Genomic DNA, 17547 nt, shown 5'->3' with positions numbered 1-17547 from the left:
CTATTTTTATCTGGGTTTGTTCTACATGTCTGAGTGCTCGTTCAATACTGGTGATTCCATACTTTTTGCTAAGGGTAGTATTAGACACAAAAACCACCTTTTTATTTTAAGTAATGAAATAGGTTCTTCTTATTTACGCTGAGGACCCCTGCTGGTCATCCTTTGACATTACACCAGTTTTTGAATCGTGAGTCGGTATGAATAAAATCCATAAACTCCAGTTCCAAATAATCTTTATTCAACTGTTGAGTTATTCTGTCCACAGAGAGGAAAAAATAACATCCTTTTTGCAACAAGAAACACTTAAAATAACAATCCAACAAAGAAAACGTATGGATTACATCAGCGTTCTGTTGATTATTACTCTTGACTATATCAAACATATTTGAAAACCCATAAAAAGCAGTGTATGACCAGCCGTTAGGCTTTTCAATGTGACTTTCAATCATTTTATTGATGGACACTGTGCATTTATTATGCGAGCAGAGCCTGGTGTGTTTCCTGCAATCATCACATCGAAAGCAAAACGCTCACTACGATTTCTCCAAAAAAAAAAAAGTTGCCCTACTGTCTACAAATGGGCTGTTTTTTGTTTTCATCTCGTTAATCTAATCCTTAAATTTCAGAGAATTCTTCCTGGTTAGAGCAAAGTGAAATCTAATAAATAATGCATACATAACGCAGACACTAAATGTATAATCCCAGAAAGGAAGGCCTCTGAATGGAAGTGGCAACAAGGCAAATGTCGTGGTGCGCTTCCAGTATAAGACACATGCACACAGGCCCAAAATAAAATGACTACTTCAGGGGTTAATATTTACATGTTAGCATCCAACGCATCTGTCACAGGAGTTTATACATGATGGTATTTACTGACATTCAGAATGGGTAGAGAGCCACTGTGGATAAAAACAGACCTACTGCAACTACCTTGCTTTTCGTTGTATTTGTCAATCATTCAAAGGTCGATCAATATCATTGTACATGTTACAGATTGCCATATACTTTTCTGTCACTATACATCACCTGTCCCACCACCGCTGTAATGTGTGTCACCATACACCTCTTTCCCCAGGTATAAATAAAGCTTTAAAGTGTGGAGTGTTTCAAAATGCCCTTTCCACGGGGACATAAATAAATATGGCTGTAAATATGGCTTCTGTGTGTTCTGATAACTAACAAAAAAATAAGATTGTTGACTACAGACTATATTTTTCTTTTCCTTTTCCTCTTACGTCATATTCTGGGTGGGAATCTTGTGTTATGCTGTTACATCCCAAACTACAAACTGTGTTGATATTATCTGTACCATTACATCACCACAATGTCACTCGCGTCTGGTGACGGGACACTATGGAAGTTAACAATTTGAAAACTTTCTTCCACCTTAAGGCTTCCATGAACACTTACACCACGTGGGATTATTTTTCAAACTTCACATCTTTTCTGGAACACGACTTAAGATGATCCAACATCCATCCATGTCGTCACTCCTCTGTCTTTTTAGCAGCTGGTCAATCAAAAAAGATGTGAAATCACAGTTTAAAGCCTCCCAGTCTGGAACACAGCAGCGTCGCATTACGCCAGTAATTCAGCACCCCTAAAGGTGACATCAATGGAAAATGGCTGATGTATGACTACGGACTAGGAGGAACCCAGGTCTATGTGAGTATAAATGCCAGCTTTCCACCAAACCGAGGCGACTGGTTTGACTTGTTAAACTGGTATGAGGCAAAAGAGGGTGACAGGGTGAAGAAATCACAGTGACGAAGCACGTACAAAGTACAATCGCTAGCGCCGCAAATATTTACACAACCACAAAAAAACAAAAAAAAACCTGAAATGTAAAAATTAAAAGTTTGATCAGACAGTATATCACTCAGACAACCGGGAAACGTTAAACGTTGGTGTGAGCTTCGATAAAACGGTCGAATAAACCCACAGAAATATACATGGTGTGCAGAACAGAAAGAAATGAAAACATGGGGTGTACTGAGAATCAAAAATCAGCACACAGGTCATATTTATAGAAATGAGGCAAGAAAGTATGTAGATTACATTATCTATTAAAAAATGACTTCAAAAGGGGGGAGATCAAACTGATATTGAAGGGGAGCCTAGAACCTTTTTCATTTTTTGTTCTGAGCCGTGTCGGTGACGACACACACCTTCACGTGTCTGCAAAATCCTTTAGTATTTCTTCTTTAGCTCCTCAAACCGCCGTGTCAAATCGTCAAAGTCGATGACGTCCTTGTTGTCGTCGCTGCTGGGGAGCGTGCTGGGAGTCGAGGGAAGTTCTGGAAGAGTGTCGCTGTCAAATAATCTAGAGGAAGGGTGAGGACCTGGGAAGCAAAAGAAAGCATTGATTTAAATTCAGGCCTTGATATACAGTATGTGTCAGTTTGGATATTTATGTTTGAAAGTTTCTTCATGCCTACATTTTTTAGTAAGATTACGTGGTGCTTTATGGATTTGACAAACATGAGAGGGTTGGGGGGAAATGCAACGTAATTAAAAGAAACGATGATGACTCAGAACTCACCTACAGCCTGAGAAGGAACAGAGGGTTTGTCAGTTAGGTCATCAATCTGGAAGCCAAAGACAGCGTGTAAAGGACGGTGTCATAGTGAAACACTGTATGAAATAATCTGAAGTAGCAGTGAGGTAGCCTTACAATTATGTTTATGGAAAAGTGAGTGGGAAATGGAAGACAGGAGGGGATACTAAAGAAACCATCACCTGAAAAGTGTTGTGTTAAAATAGACCTCATTATTAGTCCTCAGCTGTTCAACAGAAGCAACTGGATTTTTTTTTAATTTTTGAGGATGGTTTAGGTGTTATATGGGAAGCTTTGACTTTCCATCAAACCTCTGAGGACGAGCGTAATCTAGATGATTCAAAATCCTCACTTGCAAACGACCTCATGACTGATGGGCCGGCATAAGCTCTCCTGCAAAGCATTCAGCGCAGCTCAAAGTTAGTAAACTCACCCCTGCTACCATTAAGGTAAGGGAATGAAGCAGAATCTGTCCCTTCTCTGAGAAATAGCCTTAAAAAGTACAGCAGAAGCAAAACTGCAAATAAACTGAATGAACTGCTCTTCCCTGAGTGGTGCCCTGCCCTGCCCTGTCCTTGTGTCCATCTGAGCGAACAGGGAATGGGCTTGGGAAGAAGTGCAGTCACTTACGGACTCATATGTGGGGGGACAACTGGGCAGCTCAGGGGGCTGCCCTCCTCCCATCGGTTGCTGAAAGTTGTTGTAGGTTCCAATATTAAATTGGTCCTGGAGAAAACAAAAAGTCAGGTGCAAATTTGAAGAAAGAAGGTAAAACAAGTCAGGAAGTGACCTTGGGTCGCCAGCTGGGTGTAGACTCAGAGGGAAAACAACAGCGATCCTCTGACTACCACAGTTTTAGTTTCACCTTCCTCTGCTGTTGTCAGTCGGTGGCGTCAACATAATAGATCCAAAACTATGCATGTATGTGCTTGTGTTCACACCACTACAACTGACACGGGGGACAGATGAACTCCTTTGATTTGGGCGATCGGTATCTATTAACCCAACTGAATAGAAAAACCCGACGTTCTTGCTGTATCATAAATATTTTTTGAATCAGCGTATTTAATAGTGATGATGTACAATCCTAAATTTTAAGAACTTAAATGAATTTCAAGGTTAGGTGATGCTATTCAATTACATCCCAATCACTCCCTTCTATCGCACTCTAACGTCTTGCAAAACCTTAACACCCACCCACCCACCCACACACCCACACACACACACACACACAAACAGAATTGGGAGTCTCTTACAGCTCCTTTGGGAGTTGGATAGTTGAAAGGTGGTGCCATAGGTGTCGGCATTGGCATGGGCATTGGCATGGGCATGCCCATGGGCATCCCAGCAGCAGGAGCAGTGAAGCCTCCTCCTCCACCACCTCCTCCTCCTCCTCCTCCTCCACGTTTCCTGTCAATGTCCACATCAATCAGGTCTGCTTCCTCTCCGAGAGTCACCTCAGACTGTTAAAAGAAAGGTTAGATGAGAGATGAATGAACGACGTGCGACTTCATCTTTCAGCGCGAGTGACTCCTCCTTCAATGCTCACCCGGACCACAGCGTCAGGTTCGTATGGCACGTTGTAATTCTTGGCTATCTCTATCAGGTAGCGCTCCACCAAGATCTTGGGAGGGGCCTCAACACTCAGTTTGTGCATCAGCTGGAAACACGTTCGATAGGTTTAGATGAAAAGCAGCAAAGCCGCAGATCACTACATCCTTGAACATACTTGACTCCAGACGGTGGATATAATTGAAGTAATTACCTACCCTGTCATTAACTGTGCCAATCTGGTTTGTCTTGCAGAGCTTGCCATACTCCTTGCTATATTTTGCACATAGTTGGTCTGATACCTGAAACGAGCATTTAGTGATCAGGCTGTCAAGTACAGCTGCAGGTACACAACAGAAAACATGACAGGGAGAGGTGAGTACAATAGCACTGATTTCCAAGAGCATAAAATCTGTGACTTGAAGCTACTTTGGGTATGCAAATAAGCAAATGGGGATTAGCACTTGAGGATAGATACCAGGTCATAAGACTTGCGGGAACGATGCATTGTTAAACAATGAAATGCATCCAAAAAGTTCATTCTTTCTGTGAGGGTGAAGTATGCATTCCATTAATGATTTTAATTTTCAATCAAGAAAGCAATCAAAAAACAGTGATAGACTAAAGGAAATAAAATCAACTACTAATGGTGAAATACCCAATGGCGCGTCGTCCCAGAAGCCAAGGGAAGTCAGGCTTCCACAATATTTTTTTCAAGCATGGTTGTTATTTTAAGAAAAATACTTGTGCAGCAGTTTCATTAATTCATCTACGCTGTCACATAATTCTTTACCATGATGGTCATTTTTGTTTAGGGAGTCACTGTGTTTCACTTACAACTTTTAGTTCAAGCACCTCCGTCTGAAGACGAGGGGCTGCCCAGATGAGGGTGGAAACTGCCTCCTGCAAACCTGGATCTAGTTCCCTAATTGAAGAAGAAGAGAATAGATTAAGAATCCACAAAGAAATGGTCCCTCCTTATTCCACACAGACGATCATAATCCTTGTGCATCCGTGTGTCGGGAAACAAGTGGCATTACTGAATCTTCTCGGCTGCGTTGCTTACTTCATTGACTGAATGAGGCCAAAGCGAGCCAGCAGCAGGTCGCAGTACAGCTCCAGGATCTCCATGGCTTCCACCATATAGTCTTCTCTGATAATGTGTTCCACACGGATCCGTGCCCGCTCATCCTTACCCAATGACAGATAATCAGCAATCTCTTTCCGTGCCTTTTGAGCAAGTTCAGCTGAGTGGAAAGAGATCAAAACAATTTTCTTACATACAACAACACACTGCATGAGCATCACCTGTCACTAGCACCAGTGTTTTATGCCTTGTTAGAACTTACTTTTCTTCTTCTCGAGGTTTTTGAGTCGGTTGATGACAAGCCGGAGGTTGACTTTCAGTCTATCGAACCTACAGCCAAACATGCTGCTGGGAGTGTCTGTGAACAGGAGGGCGTGAGGGGAACAAATGAAGCGCAGCACACGACCGAAACCAACCCATACAATCCGCCGGATCGCCCCCACCTCTGACCCGGTGACTCATGTGATCATGTGAGCCTGACAAACCCAAGGAGGTGACGGAATGACTCCAAGGATTCAACACAAACACAACACGAGTAAAACCATCGGGCTAGCTTGTTGAAAGTTAGTTTAACGCCGAAGAGCTAAAAAAAAGTTAGCTTTAGCCTGATGCGAAAGTTAGCTAACGTCGTAACTTAAGCTAGGCTATTTAGAACGTGACGATATTTATCTTTTTTACTTCCTGGAGTGTTTAATTAACGAAACTAAACGAGACTACAAATACTACGCTGTGGCTTTGTTTTCCAGCCCCAACTAGCAACTTGCCTTGTGTTTGTCGGCTGTTGTCGTCGTTTGCGCAAGCTAACTCACCTAGCTGCCACCTAACGTTGTCAAAAAACAAACTGATCGAACACACTCAATTCATTTCGATAATCTAGTTCAAATAGATGAATGGTCAGTAAATCCATACTAAACTCACCTCTTAGTATCCTAGCGTACACAAACTCTTCTTGGTTTCTGTCAGGGTTTCGTCGCCTGGTTCACTTCCGTGATAATGTTTCGTGACGTCATGGGATTTTTCCTCTGGGGCGGGGTCTTTCTGTGACGTCAGGAACAGTGACCCAAGTCGGAATGATAGTTTTTCTAATCATAAATATTTAATATGGAATAATCGGGACATACTGTACAAAAACAAATAACTATATTTCTCTAATTGGTCATTGAACCTTTTTATTATAATGGACAACTCATGTCATGTTGTATTAATTTTTTTTAAATTACAGTACATATAAATTTCCAGCCACACCTAAAAAATGTGACAATTGTCTTCTATGCTATACCAACAAGAGTAAAAATGTTATTTAGAAGTATTAATTTTAACATACTGCCTTTTCCTCTCCGCAGTTTGGTAGAAGCTATGGTCGGAAAAATGTGTTTCACCCACTCTAACCCAAACCCATCCATCCTCTCCTTAATACAGTACAGTCGTCCTGTCCCCTTTGCCGAAAAGTACCCCCAAAGCATGATGTTTCCACCCCCATTCTTCACAGTAGGGATGGTGTTCTTGGGATTTTACTCATCCTTCTTTTTCCTCCACACGACGAGTGGAGTTTACACCAAAAAGTTCCATTTTGATCTCACCTGACCACACGACGTTTTCCAATGAACCCTCTGGATCATTCAGATGGTCCCCGGCAAACTTTATAGGGGCCCTCACATGTGCTGACTTCAACAGGGGAACCTTCTGTTCAATGCACGATTTTAAACCATTACGCTGTAGTGTTCCACCTACAGTAGCCTTTGAAACTGTGGTTCCAGCTCTCTCTAGGTCATTGACCAGCTCCTGCCATGTAGTTCTGGGCTGATTCCTCACTTTTCTCATCATGAGTGATGCCCCACCAGGAGAGATCTTACATGGAGCTCCAGTCCGAGGTAGATTAGCAGTCATGTTTAGCCTTTTGCATTTTCTAACTAGAACCAAGGCAGTCACAGACTGCAACATCCTGTGACACCCTTGAATTCAAAGTTTTACCCTGACCTACTTGCATAGGTCAAAGATCAAAGGTAGTACTCTGTCCTACTTTCATAGATCAAAGCAACAGCTTTGATTTACGGTCTCACGCTGGTCTTCTCCTTCATCTATCTTATTCGGTTCCTGAGTGTGCAAATGTTGAAATTTGACCTTGACCTACTTATCTCAAGTTCAAGGGCATCACCTCATTTTCATCCCCTTTCATCCCCTGCCACCCGAGTAATGCGTTTTTTGTTTCATTTTTCTATCTGCAACGGTCGCGAAGATATTTGGTGGACAAACCAACAGACAAACACACACTGACAATTACAATGCATCACCGCTTTGAAATGAGATGTAACAATTGCTGCAACAGTTGATTTGTTCTCACCAAGCTGCTTCCCAATTGCCCCACAGTCTTTTCCAGCTTTGTGGAGATCGACTATTTTGTCTCTGGTATGAAAAGCTCTCTGGTCTTCCCCATGGTAGCAACTGGATTGTGACCGACTGTGGGGTGCACAGGTGACATTAATGAGCTCAAAGGGGTGGTGGGTGGGTGGTTAGTTGTGGGGTGAAGGTGGACTGACAGCTCTTTGAGTCCTAATTATTGCTCTCATGGATGCAAATACTTACGAATCCCAGTAACATACAAATATATCATTAAAACAATCATACATGTGATATCTGAATTTTTTTTGTTTTTTTTTAGATTATGTCTCTAACAGTGGAAATGCATCTATGATGAATATTTCAGATCTCTCCCTATTTTCTAAGTGAGAGAACTTGCAAAGTCACAGGGGGTGTAAATACTTATGCTCCTCAGTAAGTTTTTTTGTAACCAATATGGTGAAAGAAATCTTTTAAAATTATACAAATATTACCCTGCAAAACCAATATATGAAAATTTTGAAAACCAGCATTGATTTTAATCAAAGGTCCTTTGATTTCTAATGTGAACTCAGTATTTTATATTTTGGATTTTTACTTAGGTAACAAATTATGGAAAATGTTTAGCAGTTTGTAATTACAAAGTTAGAAAGAGATTACAAAGGCGCTATAAAGGCGCTATTCATGTGACTTGAATTTTATTTCAGTAGAAAATCCTCTACACAAACACATCTGGACATTAAATCAATTTGATTAAAAAAAAATAGAAATATTGAAGAAGGGCTTATTGGTTGTAATACATTGCAGATTTAGATCTGTACAATAAAAACCTGGTATTCCACAACAAACCACCAGTTACTATAACTTGAGCTTGCTACCAGAAACGACTTTTTGATTCTTTTTCTTTGCAGACTGGTCCTTGGCACTTTTTATCTGACTTTTGACCTGATCCTGCAGTTGAGAGAAGAAAGCTTGCGATGATCGCAGGGCTTTGTCCTTTCCTTCATCCTGGAACAGAGGAATGCACATGTGGTCGTAAACAGAGACACACTGTATTACACTGGAATTCATTCATGTTTATTTTGCTCTTCATTTGCTGACAGTGGAAGCAAAGACTGATCAATTTGACAATTTAAAAAAGACGAACCACAACATCGTAACAATTTACCTGTTAAAATATTCAGAGTGTCAATGAGGTGGAAGTACAGACGTGTTGTTCTCCAAGTACTGAAGGTTAAATTCTTCACAATGGAGCAACATGGCTGGTGTGTTATATTTACTGCATATAGTACACGATTATGTGATTGTTATTAGTGATGATTTCAAAAATGTGTGTCAGCTGGTTGTCACTTTGGGTAGTTGTATCAGAAATAATGCATCACAAAGATTCAGTGGTGTTGTATCACTAATCACTGGGGAAAGTGTGTATGGATAGACCAAACCCACGTTAACTACACATTTTGCAGACAATGGTATTCCCATATGTCCAGTTTAAGGGCATGAATGTTCTCTATCCAAAACTCTATTCTGTCTGCAGTTTATCATCACGTCATTTTGTAATTGAAGTCCAAACCCTGGTGTTTGGCTCATTTAACTCTTTGGAGCAGTCAGTGATCACATTCCTCTTTCTCCTGTTCAGATCGTCACACTGACAAGGCACTGAATGCACACTGACCTGTGGAAGAAATAACTCACCTTCAGTATTGTGGCTTTGCCTCCTTTTGTGAGTTTCTTGACGTTCTGGGCGACTTCAGCCTTTGAAGGTTTGTGGTTCTTCCCAGCTGTTTTGGCCTCCTTAAGTTTCTGACTCTTTTCCTTCTCCTGGATCTTTAGGCGCTTCACCTTCTTCTTGTGACGTCTCTCACGCTTCTTGTCCGTTGATGTTTTCTCAGTGTCACCCAAAATATCTCCTGCTTTGTTCTTGTCCTTTAGTGAGAGGATAGCATTATGACACATGGTGCTTCATTTCATATAACGAGATCAAAATAAATGTTTGAAAATTGACAGCACACCTTGATTTCTTCTGGTGCGAGTAGCGTGGCATCACTGGCACTGACCGGAGCCACCTCCTCCATTGTAACAGATGGAAGGTTAGACACCACTTTGACCTCTGGAACAGGCTGTGGACCAGAAGACAAAATGAATGAACCCTTTAAAATAGCTTGTTTTTCATCTCATTTTGTGCAAGTGCTCTTTTTTGGGAGAGCTGGTGGAAGGAAAATATTTTTTTCAGCTGAACTATTAATATTCAACCACTGATGGGAGGTTCATGCCACCCTTTCCCCTGAAGCTGAGAACTTTTCAGTAATTTATAAAACACTTACAATGAAATTATTGATGAGAAAACATATTTAAACATGTTAAAGATGTTTCATCCTCCTGATCTGAACCAAATCTTCAGACCAAACTGGTTTGGAAAAATTCGAAAAGGCAAAACTTACTGGTTTGGGCGTGAAGTGAAAGTTGGAGAGAGCATCTAACTTGAGGAAGAGTGTGTCCATTAAGTTTTGAATTTCTACGTGGGTTGGATTCTCTTCTTCTTTATTTTGCTGAAATTAGAGTACAAAATTCAGCCGTGAATACAGAACTGGCTAACAATAATCAAAACGGTGGGGAGAACGAAATAAAAGTGGAACCTGATTCTGCTTGAGGTATTCTTGTTCATAGATTTCTGCTAGACTCTGCTTGCTCTTCTCGTGGTCCAGCGTTAGCCTCTTCTTGTATTCAAACACTTCCTCTTTAGGTTTCTCTTTCCGGACAACATCGTCAAACGCCTTGCAGACAAATATGTCAGCTTTAGGCAGGCAACAGAAATGCAACGCCACACATTAATTTAAAATGCAAAAAAGTGACACTAACTTGGTCTTTAATTCTCTGTTTGATGATGTCTTCAAGGTGCAGTGTGGTCTCTTCTGTGGACACAGGTGCTGATAGAGCAAAGAAAAAAAAAAAAGTGTGATTTGCAGTTGATCACAGAAGGAATTTCTCCATTTGGACAAGCTGACAGCGGAGTCACTCACCCATTCTAGACATCTGGTCGAACTCCACATCTTCCTCCAGCATGCTGTTCTCTGGACGAGTCTGTGCCGTCACCTCTCCACACAACTGCCAGGCCTTCTGTCCCAACGCTGCTTTCTCCAGCTCCTCAATATTCTTTGACATCTTTAGATTGGAACAAAAGGACACCATTCAAGCCTCAAGCAGCGTCGGACAGCCCTTCACACCCAAAAACCTTTGTCTCTCTCCGTTGTCTTTCTCACAGCTACTGTGTGATGTACCCCACACGTGATGTGATTATCTTATAGAGTACTTGCTGTTGCCAGGAGGTGGCGCTATCAACTACACAATAAAGTCATCTTCAAGATGGGACTCTAATCCAGCATATTAATGTTAAGACGTATCAGACCACGGCAAGGGAAATGACAACTTTATGTGTGACTATTCCTACTGCCTGTAGGTGTCATACTATGAGGTGTTCGCAAGCTCTCCCCGTGTCTGCGTGGGTTCTCTCCGGGTTCTCCGGCTTCCTCCCACCTCCAAAAGCTTGCGCTTCAGGTTGATTGGCCGTTCCCAAATTGCCCGTAGAATTGAGTGTGTGTATGCATGGTTGTCTGTCTTTATGTGTGGCTCCGCGGTGCACTGGCATCATGCCCGGATTGTCCCCCACCTCACGCCCTATGCCAGCTGGGATAGGCTCCAGCTCCCCGTGACCCGCTGTGGCGGATACAGCGGCAGAAAATGGATGGATTTTCCTACTGCCTGTAGGTGTCGTAACAGCACCATCTGGTGGTAGAACTGCAGAGGGTGCAACAAAGTTTGCATTTTGTGCACGGGAGGGAGCACTGTGTCGCACAAATAAAACATCTATAAATGTCAAGAGCATTGGAGAAAGTAAATTGCTACCAAGCAAGACTTTGAATGTGTTTCTATAGAGCAGGAGTAACCAAATGGCGGACCGCGGTCTGAATGATGGTTCTGTCTGGACCAGTGACCACTCCATGATACATTCATGAGAGTAGATTTTCTTGGAGCATTTTAACTGATGGTCGCAGCTACAGACGGTGGGCGCTGCTCCTCCAGTTAATACGGTAATACGGTTTACCTGCTCTGTCAACGCACCAGGAAGTGAGACGGCTCATTACCACTACCACTGAGTTTACTGCTACAGGAGTACAGAGGAAGGGAGACGTGAAGACCGCACCGCTCCAAACGAAGGGAGGATAATGAGGAAAACAGCTGGTTAATAATGAGTGGACGAAATTTATGTTTATTCCTCCGTCAGGCAGTTCATATAGTCTGAACACGTAGCATGAATTAAAAATGGTAACGTGAAGTGCCACTATGAAACAAAGCAGAGCTTTTGAGCCAAGTTATCCCCTTAAGTCCGAGCTGAGGGAAAAATAACCGAGAAAAATGCAAACGAATGTTCACTAAAGGCATGGTGGAGTTTGGGGCAACATAAAACATCTTTTAGTGATGGGACAGTTGTGAAGGAGTGCTTAAACGCTGTTGTTGAGACATTATCTGAGGGAAAACAGAAAGATGAGGTGTGAAAAAATCAAATGTATCCCGATATGAACTTCAACAGCAACCAGAAAATCAGAAATATTAACATTTTGATGCAGCTACTCAGAGCAGCTATTCATGCATATCTGTGGCCACTGATGAGTCTACAGATGTTAATGTCCAGCTTTTGTGTGTGTTGGGTTCCTTCACAAAGACAAGGAGCTCTTTGCTGAGTGTAACACCACTAACACAAGAGGAGGGGACATGTATGCAGCAATAAGATACTGACAAAGAGGGACATAGATCTGAAGCGGGTGGTCTCTGACACCACAGATGAGAGAGACCACCACCCTCTTTTTTTCCACCACCTTGTCATGTTGGGAAAAGAGGGGGGCTGTGCCAAACGGTGGGAGCTTTCCAAAACAGTCAAGGTGTGCTCTGTGCACACTTTTTGCACAAGTAACCTTGTGTACAAGTAAATGACTGGCAGGCCACATGCCCCTTTCTCTCATGAAGAAAGTTCTGTTAGCATTTTTCCCCTGAAAGAACCAGTTTTTATTTATGCTTTCTGAACATGTTAATGTTTTTTTTACTTGAAGTGTAGGCCTTCAGTTCTTTAGGCCGAGACGTTTTTAATTTAAGAGAAAAATGATTATTCAGCTATTTTTGCACTTTATTTTTAATTCTGAGGTTATTGTGTTCTTCAATCTAACATAAAGGTTTGAAATGTATTTGCCTGGGTCTACTTTTATTTATGGTGAGGTAAAAGAGCTAGCTGCGCACTCACTTAAACATATTCTGCATGGAAAAATGATAATAAATGATAATGTGGATATAGGGGCCGGCTATAAGACACAAACTGGACTTGGGTTTGGACCTTTTGCTCAGAGGAAATTTTTATAACTGGACCTCCGTGACTTTTAATTGAATACCCCTGGTATAGAGTATAATGACCCTAACCCTAATCCAGATCCTTCAATGCAACTCAATAATTCAGCGGTTATGATGGCTAATGTTTCAGTCACGCTGAAATTTCATTACGTTTACCTTCTCCTGTCGTTTCTCAAAGGATGATTTTGATTCCGATTTTGTTGTGCTTAGACTCTTTCCTCCAAAAATGTCTTCCATATCCTCTCCCTCGCTTCCCTCGTCACCAGAGAGGTTAAAAGTCACTTTCTTGCCAGATGCTTTGGACTGATTTCTCTCTTCATCCCTGGAAAAGGTTGCAAACAAACATGACTGAACCAAATTCACTTATTAACCAAATGTTCTCCCACATTAATTACATGCACTGCATAATCATAATCGAATCACGCTTACTCATCATCACCCTCCTGTTCATCAACATAATCATCTTCCTCATCCGTCATGTCTTGGTCACCTTCTTCCTGGCTTTCATCTGCCCCATCATCCTCACCAAGAGACTGGTCATCTCCTTTGTTTGGTTCACTCTCCAAAGCATCAAAAAAGTCCTTGTATTTGAGATTCCTGGAGCTCTTTCCCTGAAAGAAACACAACATATATTTTCAGTGTTCTGCACCATGAAGACGCAATAAAAAAGTGAAAAATACATACAGTGTTTTTCTTTTTCTTTTTGGAAGAAAGCATCTGATCAATGCTGAGATCTTCATCCTCATCAGATGGCAGGTCCTGGAAATAGTCTATGTCATCTTCATTTGCATCCTCCTTTCCCTCTCGTTTGTCCATATCATCCAGAAACGAATCCATCTCTGACAGTTTGAAGAATTTATCATCAACCTCAGAGGGAATTACTTTTGTTTTGGTGCTTTTCTTTCCCAGGCCTGTCTTCTGTTTCTCTCGCTTCTCTAAAGCATCTACATCAAAATCTATATCTGAGTCCTCATCTGTGTAATCCTCTGCGCTATCCTCGGGCTCCTCAGCCATTTTCTTAAACGTTCTTGGTGATTTCTCCTCATCTTCTTCGAAATGTTCACTGTCAGTCTCTATGTCTTCTATGTCACTATTCTCTTCCTCCTCCTCTGCTAGCAATGTTAATGTCTCGTTGGAAAAAGCTTCTTTAGTGGCATTTGTTAAGTGTTTCAGTACAGCATTGTTCTGTAGCTCCAGCTCCTGCCAGATCTGCTCTTCATCAAAGTTTTCCACCACCAGCTGGGCCAGAGGGCTGCCTTTATAATCTGCAGGCTCTTGAGCTTTGTGGAGATCATACAGGGTCTTTGTGACAGAGGTAAATTCTGCTGCCACTGCATCTTGAAGACTGAAGAGACACAAAGACACAATCAGTATGGCAGCTCTGGAGTATAATTTAAAGCACATGAGAGCTTTTTGGTGTTTATTGTTTAAAGGGCATCCATAATGTTTGAGGCGCAGATTGAAATCTTCAATGAATGAATTTTTGCTTTCCTTTATTTATTCTTATTTTGTTTATCTCAGATGATCTAAAAAAATACCATGTGTCATAACAGTATGATTCTTACAGCTGCAGCACTTGTACTAGGTCATACATACAGTACGTCTAAGTCCTTCACTAAAAACTACGCTAATGTAAGGTAGTAGATAAATAGAAAATCCAAGTTAGTTCAGTATTTTTAAGGCTATTGGGTTTATTAGCAGACATTCCTAGCCCGTGTCAAAAATAATTTCTGAACAGGTCCGTTTACAAACGTGTAACGATGCTATCTTATTTAAAACAGGCCGTTATGACCACAACAACTTCGCAAATACCAAATATCCTCCAAAAAACCCACCTAGAATACCAAAAATGCTATTTGTGACTCTTTCTACTCACCATCTAACATCTGTGCAGTTAGCACAGGTTAGCAGTTAGCTAGCTGAACCCTCCCCTTCTTTTCAAACTTGACACAATGACAGCGACATTAATAAACAACAGTTTCCGTGACGCAAACATGACGTCAGCAAACACTTGCCTCAGAAAGTTTTCTGGTTCTGCTGTGCTAGAATTCAGTTTCTTCAGACACTCGTCCAACACGTTCCGTACCGCTCCGGTAGCCATCATTTCCCCCACACGTGAGCGCGTGTGTGCCACAGGTAAACAGGCTCTACCCGAAACCTCCGACGGTGCTTTGGTTCCGACATACAAAGATGGCGTCCGGCATACTGAAGGTTGCAGGTTGGTTTATACCAGTAATTGTTTTTTATTAACTATCAAACTTATAGCTCTACTTTTACAGGAAATAAAATTAGTGTTAAAGTTTAACAAAATGTAAGGTTACGTCGCAGTTTGGGTGCGTGTTAGTTTTCGTGGCGACTGTCTTATCAGAAAACAGGCAAAGATAACGACTAAAAGCATTTTATGGTCCTGTCCGGCTCTCAGACCAGTGTTGGCTTCACTGCTGCACTATTTGTCTCGTCTCATATTTGAAAATGATAAAACTGCCTTCGCAGTTTGTTTGATTAGTCTTTAATATTCCTTGTGTGTATAAATCATTAAACTCACAGTGCAGCACAAATGTCCAAACCTTTATTTGAAATCCAGAGTTTAGAAGGTTTCTTCCTCATAGGCATCAGTTAGTTTATGCAGTTTTTTTTCTCCTTTGCCTTTATTTATTCATTTTTTTCCATAATTGTTTAAATCAGTAGAATCATACCAAAACAGAAATCTTGCACCTTTGTATAAAGACACTTTTCAAATCAATTTGGATGAGCATTCAGGGTGCTTTCTTTCCCTAAGACCATGGACATGAATGAGCCCCACAAAGGAAGACAGAGTTCTTGGAACGTTTCAGTGAAAGCCAAGAAAGTCTGTGCGGCAAGTCTGCACTTCAACTGCATTTTCATACTTCCAGTGGCATTTTAGAATGAATTTCCTTTCTTTGAAACTTAGTCTTGCTGACATCATTGATTTTAAATGAATTTAATCTGCAAAAACCCCACAATTTGGTTATCAGCTGCTACAGGGTGTGCGCGTTTTTTGTGACACCCCGTAGATAGGACCTCCTGCTAGCAGTTAAGCAATGACCTCTGGGAAACAACACCAGGTTGACAAACCACACATGGTATATGCGATGATGTAAAAAAAATTTCTTCCAGTTTCTAAGCTACTTGAGGTGAAAAGAAGGGCATTCAATAAATCATGGCTGTTCATCTATTTATCCAGTAGCAGGTCTTTCCAGATGTTCTCGCCTCACACTCTTGAGGTCGCATTCCACGACGGCTCACCTCCGTCAGGGTGTTCCTGGATCACTGTGGAAGCTGGGGAGACTCAACCACATTGCCATAGCTGTGCCCGACATGGAGAAAGCCACGGCTTTGTATCGGGATGTCCTGGGGGCCACAGTGAGTGGCCAGGTGCCCCTGCCTGAACATGGAGTCTACACCGTGTTTGTGGAGCTCGGTAACACCAAGCTGGAGCTGCTTCACCCTCTGGGGGAAAAGAGCCCAATCGCTGGCTTCTTACAGAAAAACAAGTCTGGAGGGATGCACCATATTTGTATTGAGGTGAGACGGTCACCTGTTTACATCCTTAAGGTGCACATAAGTATTAAATACTAAATATATCTAATTTAACCCTAAGACAAATATAGTGAATATGGTGATTTTTTTTTTTTAATTTAAGCATTAAAAGCAGTAATGATGTAGGAATCAAAGAGTTACAGTACTAAAAACTGAGTTTAAATATAAGTCAGACATATCAGATGTCTTTTAGCCTCAAAATGATTTATTCACAAGCAGTAAGGTTTTATAAGGAATCTCTATAAATAACTACTTTCCTATAAATTACAGGTGGACGACATCAACACTGCAATAGAGGACCTGAAAAAGAAGAACATCCGAATGTTGTCAGCCGAGCCTCGAATCGGTGCTCATGGTAAACCAGTGATGTTTCTCCACCCTAAAGACTGTGACGGAGTGCTGGTAGAGCTGGAGGAAGCATGAACCAGTTTGAGAGGGATTATAGGGGCTTTTCATTTAAACGGATCTATTCCAGGAAGTTTGATAATCGGTATAATAAAACAAACAAAATGTATGGAATCTTCTTTAAACTGTCAGTTATGTATCATTTAAAATTCACCTATTTATTTTTGTATGGGGGCCAAAAAAAATTCAAGAAACATGCCATAGAATACTTGATTGAGGAAGTCTATGATATACTATGATGTGAAACTGACCAGAGACAATTACACATCAAACTGCTCGTTTGATCGGGGAGAGTCTGCTTTCTAAAACTGAAAACTAATCACATTCTTCATATAAATCGTCAAGCAGTCAGGTGCCTCCTAATGCAAAAGGGCCGTCCATTAGTTTAGGAATAACTCAATTTGAATTTCTCCAATTCTATCCTGTGATTTGATATGTCAATAAACTATATACCATTATTAATAATGAAGACGTATATAATGCCCACTTGGGAGGGCTATAATGATAGAGCTGACAACAGTCCCAGTAATAGATTCCAACAGGTATAAATACACCGCACATCTGTCACCTGAACACCTACTTCTGGTTTCTCTGGAAAAACAAGTGAAACATCACATCACTGAGGATATTTAACACTTGAGGAAGTACATCT

General features: G+C 41.3%; 3 protein-coding genes across 5 annotated transcripts; 1 reads left to right on the top strand and 2 right to left on the bottom strand.

Annotated features, from left to right (window-relative positions):
• Window positions 1-216: 216 nt before the first annotated feature.
• Window positions 217-6215, bottom strand: ist1 (IST1 factor associated with ESCRT-III). 2 transcript variants are annotated; one of them, XM_068319601.1, is made up of 10 exons: window positions 6114-6215; window positions 5458-5553; window positions 5175-5355; window positions 4946-5033; window positions 4327-4410; window positions 4107-4217; window positions 3814-4020; window positions 3188-3283; window positions 2543-2588; window positions 217-2342 (listed from the first exon to the last, which is right to left on the bottom strand). In XM_068319601.1, the coding sequence occupies exons 2-10, from the start codon at window positions 5537-5539 to the stop codon at window positions 2191-2193; spliced, it is 1047 nt and encodes a 348-aa protein (XP_068175702.1). In that variant the 5' UTR covers window positions 5540-5553; window positions 6114-6215; the 3' UTR covers window positions 217-2190. The 2 variants fall into 2 exon arrangements, with proteins under 2 accessions (XP_068175702.1, XP_068175711.1); XM_068319610.1 differs by lacking the exon at window positions 6114-6215 and adding an exon at window positions 5960-5982.
• A 1976-nt stretch (window positions 6216-8191) lies between these two features.
• On the bottom strand, window positions 8192-15057 carry mphosph10 (M-phase phosphoprotein 10 (U3 small nucleolar ribonucleoprotein)). Its single transcript, XM_068328548.1, has 11 exons — window positions 14945-15057; window positions 13614-14274; window positions 13359-13540; window positions 13086-13251; window positions 10553-10694; window positions 10392-10459; window positions 10169-10306; window positions 9974-10081; window positions 9545-9652; window positions 9228-9458; window positions 8192-8540 (listed from the first exon to the last, which is right to left on the bottom strand). The coding sequence occupies exons 1-11, from the start codon at window positions 15031-15033 to the stop codon at window positions 8391-8393; spliced, it is 2043 nt and encodes a 680-aa protein (XP_068184649.1). The 5' UTR covers window positions 15034-15057; the 3' UTR covers window positions 8192-8390.
• mcee (methylmalonyl CoA epimerase) lies at window positions 14983-17009 on the top strand. 2 transcript variants are annotated; one of them, XM_068328894.1, is made up of 3 exons: window positions 14983-15147; window positions 16138-16475; window positions 16761-17009. In XM_068328894.1, the coding sequence occupies exons 1-3, from the start codon at window positions 15120-15122 to the stop codon at window positions 16911-16913; spliced, it is 519 nt and encodes a 172-aa protein (XP_068184995.1). In that variant the 5' UTR covers window positions 14983-15119; the 3' UTR covers window positions 16914-17009. The 2 variants fall into 2 exon arrangements, with proteins under 2 accessions (XP_068184995.1, XP_068184902.1); XM_068328801.1 differs by having other exon boundaries at window positions 16135-16475.
• The last annotated feature ends 538 nt before the right edge of the window (window positions 17010-17547 follow it).

The sequence above is a fragment of the Antennarius striatus genome, chromosome 1 (genome assembly GCF_040054535.1).
Source record: "Antennarius striatus isolate MH-2024 chromosome 1, ASM4005453v1, whole genome shotgun sequence".
NCBI classification, from domain to species: Eukaryota; Metazoa; Chordata; class Actinopteri; order Lophiiformes; family Antennariidae; genus Antennarius; species Antennarius striatus.
Note: the sequence above shows the minus strand (reverse complement) of the source record. Positions and strands in the feature narration are given on the sequence as shown.